The 9,776-nt window shown below is 38.8% G+C and overlaps 2 protein-coding genes across 2 annotated transcripts; one reads left to right on the top strand and one right to left on the bottom strand.

Annotated features, from left to right (window-relative positions):
• The first annotated feature begins 5,573 nt into the window (after nucleotides 1–5,573).
• Nucleotides 5,574–7,581, top strand: LOC144665757 (uncharacterized). The gene is made up of 2 exons (XM_078527053.1): nucleotides 5,574–5,765; nucleotides 6,001–7,581. Exons 1-2 carry the CDS (start codon nucleotides 5,716–5,718, stop codon nucleotides 6,806–6,808), a joined length of 858 nt encoding a protein of 285 aa, XP_078383179.1. The 5' UTR covers nucleotides 5,574–5,715; the 3' UTR covers nucleotides 6,809–7,581.
• A 172-nt stretch (nucleotides 7,582–7,753) lies between these two features.
• Nucleotides 7,754–9,223, bottom strand: LOC144665739 (uncharacterized). The gene has a single exon (XM_078527036.1). It carries the CDS (start codon nucleotides 9,021–9,023, stop codon nucleotides 7,944–7,946), a length of 1,080 nt encoding a protein of 359 aa, XP_078383162.1. The 5' UTR covers nucleotides 9,024–9,223; the 3' UTR covers nucleotides 7,754–7,943.
• Nucleotides 9,224–9,776: the final 553 nt, after the last annotated feature.

Here is a 9,776-nt window from a genome sequence, read left to right as displayed (position 1 = left end):
CGTCCGTCGGTGTTGATATCATTGCATATTTTTTGGCGCAACCAACTTACTATAAGGCTTCATTACTATACCTCAATATGAACCAGATTGATAAAGCTTTTCAGAGGAAGGATACGAGCTAGGAGACTTGCAGAATCTTCGAGGGCCGGACACGGCAATATCGAGAGTGTCGCTGAATTAAAAGAATGAGTTTCCAATGTGAAAGGAATCTGCCTGCTCAAACAAGTCTTGAAAACATGCATACTTAAATGATAAAGAGAGTTTGAAGTCACAACACTGGCTTGCTTATACTAAAGCAATACTTTGACTTTCATAACATACATGAAACCAACTGATTAATTTTCGTTTTAATTATGAATACCGTGGAAACTTAGCTAGAGTCGATCGAAATTAAAACGAATATGTGAGCTCTTTACATGCTAATGCTAACCTAACATAGTTACTCAAAGTGGCTGAGCTGAGTTTTCAAACATTTCCGCAGCAAGCAATTGACCTTTAACTAAATGACCTTTTTGTCTTTTCTCCTTTTTTAGTCATTTGATAGAATGTAAACTGCTGAAACAGTAATGAATGAGTTACGACTTAGCGGCCGATGTTTTGCTGGAGTTAAACGCGGATAAATACAGTACATTGATGCACCTTGCTTCACAAACGTTACCTTTGAAAAGATTAAGAGCGACGAGAAGCAGCTGGTCGATAGAGCGATCGATTTCAACACATTGTTTCCGGCTTTGTTTTGAATTTTATTACCACGACGACTTTCAAGATAGTATACCGGTTTGATACCATTAATTCATTTGAGATTCTAGGGAGCTTCTTAAATCCAGTGTTATTGGTAGGGCAGAACTTCAGTATACCAGGCTCGAACCCTGCAGGAACTACTAAGACGAACAAGTTTCGGAACAAGTTGGAAAATCAGTTAAGGGAACAACTGTACTCTCATACTCTGATGCACACTTTCGAGAATGATAGGATTTAATAAAATAATGATAAATCTTGGAAGTCTCAAATTGAATGAAATCGCGTTTGCCAACTAGCAGAATACACCGCTTTGATTCCGCACATTAGTTGCTCAGGTCTTTCCAGTCAATGCAAGTCATTCAGCTCTACAGACCTTGTAATCAGCACACGTTGTAAAAGAAATGCTGACTTAGCTTATCTTATTTCTCTCAGTGCCAGTGCTCAGCTAGCCTATTGACCGCTGACCAAAACCCCTGAGAGTCGCGAGATTCATTGCTTTGGGTTAGATAGTGGTCTCGCATAATTCAATATAAAGGACAACAGCTAAGGGTTCTTTGACTTTGTGCTTAAAATCAGGAATTAGAAGGCGCCAAAACATTCCTTGTCTGGCATAACGAGCGTCGACGACAGAAAAAAAGAAGATGAAGATGTTTACAGTCTTTACATGGCATGTGTGAAACAGCTGATGGCTCGAGACACAATATGGAGCCGCAAAAATGATTAATTAAGCTTCTTAAACATGTAAGATTCTTAATAGCGATAAGAATAGTAATCTGCATTGTAGACATTTCACGAATTTCGCTATCCAAGCAAATTTTAATGTTAGGATTTTATGTAAGAAAAAATACGGTATGAGAAAATATACTTACATGCAAAAACGGAATCAAGACCCACTTCAGTGCAAGAAAAAAAGTTACCGAGAGTCAGACTAGTAAATTATAGTTAAAACTGGAGAAGAATCAATGTCAAGGCAAAATCATTCAGCATAAACGAATGAAATAAAGATTTCACTTACGTTTGGAGATAATCTTGATCGGTCCGTGCAGCAGCAAACCAACAATTCAAGTAATGGATACAATGGTTCTGCAATATTAAATGGAAACTTGCGATCAACAGCTAGGAGCTATCTCGTAAGCAAAAGTTTAGTTTTATAAAGACGATTTGGTGTGCTTTGATTGTCCAAGCCGAACATACGCAAAACCGTAAATCCTCTAGAATGTGAAAACTGTAGGGAAATCCCCTCGAGTAATTATTTCAATATATCTTTGCTGATAAAAAAGCCTGAAGATAACAGTAGCTGTTAATTCTAGATAAATCTTCAATGCTGCCACCAGCGCAAAACATGTTCGTGCCAGAAATAAAAAGAAAAAGTTTATTTTGCCAAAATATTTTACTCTGTATGACTAACTCGACTGTGTTTTCGTCTTTAACTTAGTCTATATAAGCCCCAAAATGTTTCAGAAACTGAAATTCTTAGGATGCAAGAAGACACTGGAATATTGCTGATAGTGTCATTATTCAATTCAACAAGTATATTTGCATTAGGCCTGGCTATGCTTGAAGGAACGGGAGGCTTCGGAAAAACTTCGGAACGAATTCCGACAATTTCGACATCTGATCGGTAAAACTTCGGACCGAAATAACTTCATACCGACAAGACGTTCGGTAGGTAGTTCTCGGTAGGCCTGGGCGACTTTAACCTGAATTTCAGACATCCCTCTGTGCTCGCCTGCTTGCCAGAAGGGACGTCTGAACACATTTGAGCCTAATGCCGTCCGGTGACGTCACTACCCGAAAACCGGGTAGTGATTTTGATTGGTTGATTTAAAAATTATTTGCATAATTATGTGAAATTATGACTGAATTTTACCGCGCGAGGATTGTAACTTGAAAACGTTTGAAAAGAATTCGAAAGAGTTCACCTTCCCAGAAATGAATTTATTAGTCATTTACATTGAGTTTATTACTTTATTAGTTTACCTACGGATGAAGAATAGTAATGGAAATCGGTAGGTTTTAAGTTGGCGGCATTCGTCGCTTCGACATGCAGTGTTTAGCCAAATTTATATATGAGAGTATTCTTGTTTTGTCAACAAAGCCGCTCGACGCTTATGTCCTGCAGCCTCGATGAGCCAGTGATTTCTGAACTCAGTGCCCACAGTCAAGTAGAATATTTTTGTATTGAATTCCGTTTCTTGATGCCTCTGTAAGCGTCTAAATTGATTCATTTAGTTACTCACGAGTGTGTTGTATTTGTCCACTGCGTAACATATTATATTTTGATCGCTAGATAAGTTTAAAGCAAATCAGTTCAGATTAAATCGGTTCCGAAAAAGAATATAGCCTGCAGTCGATTAAAATCTCATTCATTTGTCTCAAGTTTTCAATAGTTTACTATTAAAACAATTTTATACCCTGTAATCCTTTATTGAAGCGATTTTTCTTTCACAATTTCATGGCCTCGACAGAAACTTTTCCGCATGAATTAAAACCAAAGTGTAGTGACGTCACCGGACGGCATTAGGCTCAAATGTGTTCAGACGTCCCTTCTGGCATAGCCTGCGAACAGGCTTTCTGGAGAGCGCTCGGCCGGCGGGGCACCTCGTCGCCGGCGCTTCGCGCCGTCCAAGCGCTCTTCGAAAATCTCCGGAAAGCCTGTTCGCAGGCTATTCTGGCAAGCAGGCGAGCACAGAGGGATGTCTGAAATTCAGGCTAGGGCGACTTCTGATTAGTACAACTTTGGAGCATTAAAATTTCATTCCAATACACTGATCGCGGCTTCTGTTTTTATGTCGAAAATATACATGGCGGCACAAATATCCTACGGAATATTGCATTTTATATAGGAGTGAGTAAGACAGTTGCCATTTGAATTTCATTTGATAGTGATAACCTTATTTTTGTCTTACAAATTAAATAAATTATAATACGTTTCCAATTTTTTTTTGCATGTTATAATTTTTGTAACCAGCATCTTATTGAAAAGTTCGAACAATCTCTCGATGATTTTCAGTAACAGCAACACTTAGACGGGAAAATTTCTTCCCCCAGCTTAAATTTTATTACAAGAAATAAAGGTAGTGAATTTTTTCCTAAGCTTTTAAAATGTTTTCACGGCGGTGAAATTTCTAGACGTCGGCGATATAAATACCTACAAACAAAGGTGTGGTAAGCGACTTAAATTCTTTAAACGGAAAATACATCAACGTGTTCAAAAGCATCAAATGGCAAGCGTTCAGAGTACAGTGAAGGATGTTTACGAAAAGATCGCGCTGCCACGCAAGAGTGAAAAACACCTTACACAATGAAGTTGATTGTTTCAGTGTATTGAACGCTTCACTTAGCTTCCGTGACTGATTGACTGCAGTCACGCGAAAGAATCATTTGTCTCCATATAAAACCGCAAATTTGAATTTGGAAACGATTTACTGATAAATTATATAACAAATTTACCGCGAAGTTACAGCCGACATTTATATAGTTCTTAGATCGAATGTAATGGCTTTCATCAGAAGTCATAAGAAAATGTACATGGGAATATGCATGTATATTTACGATGCATGTGCACAATTATCGTTGCAAACGATATTCACAATAAATAAACTTATGTAGTGTTTTACCGATTTATCCCTTTCAGCCCCAAACTATGAATTATCTTTCACTGTCTGCCGGGCTGGCTGGTATTCTTTCTTGTGTTCCGTTAGTTCTAAGAATTTTGAAATAAATCAAGACAAAGTTTCCCGCCAAGTTGACGATTTGCGTTCGAGTGGTCACGTACGCTTCTGCGTAGTTGGGAATTAATGTACGATGTTACAGAAAAAGGTTTAAAACAGTATTTTGATCTGGCTTCAATTAGCTTTAACAATCAAATACTTCTTAGGAATACAAGGCACAAACTTTTGTGCATTGCATTAGAGTAATAATGTACGCACGCCCGAATGAAATCGATAAAATTGAAACGTTTCGTGAACTAAACTCAGAAATACCTTTAGAAACACATCATCAATTAAGGCTTACCTTTACTTTTCGAAGAAATACCAAAGAACGCCACTTTGGACTAAGTTGTGTGATTTGTATATTGGTTTCAAAACGCGCGCGACTTTATCACTGAAGAAAGTTCGCCGTAATGATTTGCTCATGATCAATAAACGTCAACTATAAAATAACGTATTTGGGGATTCCCCGACGCTACAGAGCTACAACAGATCAGGTTACACTGTAATTTTTCATGTTCGTCACTGGTTATCAGCTGTCTAAGTCTTTCCTAATCTTACTATCCCTGTTCCTTTTTAGTTTATCATCAGTTCTGATGTTTTTTTTTTGTTTTTTTTTTACCTTAATAGAGTATTATTTTGGAGATTGGAAGGTATTGTTGTTCAACACGAAAAATTACTAAATATGGCGTGACTATATACATGTCTTGCTCTCTACAAGCTGTCGGATATATTAAACTGTCAAATCGCTATACATAGTCAAGCGGCAAAACGCGGTGAAATAAAGGGCTTGCTTCTCCTGGTATCTGCCCAGCTGAGCAGATATAAGGCCGGAGGATCGATTGACTAAGCTTCGTTTTAGCCGCCATTCATAGGCTTGTGGTGAAACCATGCGGCTTTTAATATCAACAAAAAGTCTGTCCCTGTCGCACGTGGTAGTAAACATGTGGACCACAAGCACGTCCGCAGAGATTTAACGTTGAAACTACGGCAGTGATCTTGCTAAAACGAGATCCAGACCTGACTGCATCGCCTAAATACTGTTCACGCTGTGTAAATTCTGGTTAATTTTGCGCAAAGTAGACGTCTACGTTAATATATTAGGGACCTTACGCAATGACGACGTCGCCAATGTCGACGTCGTGCGTGACTTAATTTAGGCGTAACGCGCATGCGTGCATATTTTACCTAATTATTCTAAGACGTCGCCAACACACGCCGTCGCGAAACTGGCGGGTTTGAAGTCGTCGCAGAGGAAAACATGGCAGCGGAAGGCAAGCAAGGAAAAGACGCTCAAACTGCTAAGAAAAGGTGAGCTTTCTGATGGCATAATGCTTTTTGAGTAATTAAGGATTTCTCAAGTGGAACTTCGCAAAAATTCCCGTCATTTGACCATGAACATGTATGTATTTACAGTGAATGTTGAGTTGAAAGACCGCCTTGTAAAGGAAGCTGACTATATTATTTTGTCTTTTGTATCGGTTCTCTTGGGCACCAGTAAAACAAGAGTACATGCTATCAACATCTTTTTGTGTTCTTTTTGTAGTGGTGCGATGAAGTGGTCCGAGATGCACGACGTGTATCTTTGTCGCGAAATTTTATTCATCAAACCTTACCAGTTTAAATCGGGGAGTACTCACAGTGGAAATGCTTGGACTAGTATTGCCAATGATTTATGTGCTGTTGAAGAAATATCTTTCACAGTGAATCAGAAATCGGTGAGAGATAGATACAGATTGCTGTTAGATAAGCACAAGAAAAAGATGAGAGCACAAGAGAGTGAGAGCGGCTCGACTACAGATGAGACCGAACTAGATAAACTCCTTGAAAACATACTCGAGGAAACAGAGGAGGCTTTAAGCAGCCATGATAAAGAAACAAAAGAAAAGCAGGGCAAGGAATTACTTGATCGAAAAAAGGCAGAGGAAGTTCGCCAGAAAGCATTGGAATCCCTGGGACAAACGCAAAAACGGCATGGGGAAGAAAAAGATGATTGCTTGACCTCAAAGAAAAAGCCACGAAAAAGTGGAACTGAAACCATGATGTACCTGCAAACCAAAGCAGAAAAAGAATTCGAATTGAGGAAGGAAGAGATGCAGCTTAAACGGCAAGACATGGAATATCAAAAAGAAATGCAGCTTGAAGCCATTCGGAAGCAAAATTCAACCTCTCAGAATATGGAGAAAATGTTTGAGCATTTTCAAGCACAGCAGCTTAGCTTACAGCAGCAGCTGATGCAACAACAACAGCAATACCAGCAGATGCAGATGAAACAAGCACAACAGCAACAACAAATGCAGCAGCAACAGTCACAACTTTTATTTACTCTGCTGGAGAAGATGTCTAAGAACTAAGTTCCTGGCTTAGGTATTTTGAAATGTTTCATGTAACCTGTTCATTTTGAAGCCTACCTTTTAGGGCAAGGCTTGAGTTATGGAACTTTGATGTACTTTATAACTTAAACTAATGTAGTTGTTGTTAACCAGAGTCAATGCTTATCACTCTTTTGTAAGCAGTGTTGTTGTTATAAGCATTTATCAGAATTTGATTCTTTGATGTGTGTTGCTACTTTAAGTAATTGTTTACAAGAACTTTGTAAGGAAGGATTCATCAATAAAATTATATTTTTAGCAGTGACAATAAGCCATGTCAATTCAAGTTTGTGTTTGAGGGGGGTTGAAGATTTCAGAAATTTTTAATTTATTTTACAATTTTCAAGGCTATGGTTTTTGTGATCTGTAGAAATCACTCACCCCCCAACAGGCAATTTTGTAATCCCATGACTGCAATTTAGTCAAGATAGTGCAACCCTTGACAAAACATGTGCACAGCTACCATACATGAGAGGACTTCTGCAACTTTTATTTCTGTAATACATGAAGTTTGCAAAGGTTATACAATAGTTTGTTTTTGTCTCAGAACAAAATGTCAAAATTTGTACCATTATTTTAACTTTTTCTGTATAATGACATACTTTCACCAAAAACCACACAGCCACTGTGACTTGTAGTTTGTCTGTTTTGGAACTGCAATCTAGTAAAATACTGCAAAATATTTTTTTATCTGCTAAATAAAATGATATCAAGAGTGAAGGATGTTTAAAATGTAACATTAACTTATGATTTCTTGAATAATTTTAAATATAACCAAAATCCAGAGCTAGTTCGAAATATACAAGCTGAAACTCTATACAGGGTTTGACTCGTTGCCTTTCATTTAGCACTGACTGGCTTAAGTACTAAGCTCACAAAACTTATGTCAGGCCATCTGACTTACAGTTGTTACTTTCGGTTGTTTACAAGATTTTTTGTGTGTTATATATAGGTAACAGTCAATTATAGGTAATTGCTACAGGTTTAACTGGACAAGTAAATATAAGTACAAACTTAAATGATTTGTAATTGTCTCAATTTGCCCTAAAGTATTGAAACCTGTATTGCAGCTTGAAAGGATCAATTAGGCTAGCCTGGCTATGTGACTTACATTTCATTATGAAAAATAATCTTGTAATGAGGGAGGGTCTAAGTTGAAATAACTGCCAGTGGTCGAAGAATATAAACATGTGCGAGCATTAGTTAAAAGGGCACAAACAATGTACATTTTACCCACTGCACTTAATCCAATTTTTAAGTTTTTCTTAAAATCAAGAAAACTAAAGTAATTGATAATGTCCCCGAAGACCCATTCCACGCTGGTTCTAACTTGACTCATTGATGTATTAAAATTCTGCTGAAGTGGAGTTAGGTGCAATCCCCTAAAGGGTGCTTGTAGTTGTGGCCGCAAGGGATATCCCAGATCTCCATAAATACACAATGGGTCTCCATGAGGTGAATGAGAATAAAGCTGTAACTGTGTTAGGAGATTTGAATCACGAAGCATACCACTATCATGGCGACGCCCTTCAACAGGACCAAACAAGTTTGCTATCAGGCCATTTGGAGCAACCACTGACTGAAACTTTATTGCATGCACTGTTTTGTGCCCATTATATAAAATCCTTTGTAAAGTCCCAGGTCTACAAACTGGCCTGACTGTTCCATCAACAAAACCCCAGCAGTTGGTGTAGGGAGCCCCAGCATTATGAATCGCATCAGCATAGTTCTGAAGACTCGCAGGAGAAAGCCAGTCCTGCTGCATGCTTGTCAGGCGGTAGCTGTGATGGTTGTACACCAAATTCATCACTTCTGATGTAATCATACTAAGCTGTGGAACAGGTCTAGCAAATCTTGGGCACATATCACTGTATCTAATAGGGTAGGCAAATCGTTTTAACAAAATACAAAGTGCCTCGACCCCACTAACAACCAATCTGTTATAGCAGATTATCTCATCAGGTAATTGCATGACTTCTTTCAGCAGATAAATATCGTTTTTCCAAAAACGAAATTCAGCTTTAGTGCATTCTTCGTCGGATAAACAATCCAAGTCAAACGGCTCATACTTCCAGTACGGGAAATCCGGGTTTTTCGAAGAATTCATTTCATAAAGGAGAATGAATTCTTCATCGTCTATGATGTTTTGATCAAAACTTAACAAAAGACAGTCTCTGGTATCTCGTAGCTTTGCCATCTTCGATGCGAATCAGTTACAAGAGCTGCGAATATGGTGACTACAAACTCCCGCCAACTTGAAACTCCCGCCTCTGCGGCGTACGCATGACTGCTTGCGTAAGTATCGCGAAATGCGACGCCGGCGATCAGAACGTCGACGGCTCCATTAGACTCCCGACGACGTCGACCTTGGCGACGTCATCATTGCGTAAGGTCTCTATTGTCAACCGTCAACGCGCGAGTCTACTTTACGGAGGTCCACAAATGATATTAGCCTCGGCAGCTTATATTGAACTTTATTATTCAACAGATGCGCGCGCTGCCCATATATGGTCAAACTGTTAACGATATCTGTCATCCGTACATAACAGATATCCTGCGATATTCGTAGGTTGCGAAGATTCGTCCGAAATCTTGTAAAGCGCTGCATAATTACAGTTTTTCTATGTCCAAAATGTGTCTCGTCGATAATTTGTTGAATAATAAAACAATTATCCTGCTCAATCTTGCGGAATATCGTCTGATTTTAGCCAACTCGGCCTACGGCCTCGTCGGCTAAGTATCAGGCGATATTCCGCGCGATTTCGCAGGATAATTGTTAAATATTGGTGTTTGTCGGTAAGCAAAATGGCCGCCTTTTACGTCAATATCACGGACAAAGTTCACGTCTTACTGCACATCAATATTTTTTTTAAATGGATAAGTAAATATTTGAACGAAGTTGACCAAGGTCGTAACGGAAGCAATGGTTACGTGCGTGATAACGGTGGGG

Source organism: Oculina patagonica, chromosome 9 (assembly GCF_052425735.1).
Source record: "Oculina patagonica isolate OP01 chromosome 9, crgOcupat, whole genome shotgun sequence".
Classification (NCBI taxonomy): Eukaryota; Metazoa; Cnidaria; class Anthozoa; order Scleractinia; family Oculinidae; genus Oculina; species Oculina patagonica.
This window is presented reverse-complemented; position numbering and strand designations above follow the sequence as displayed.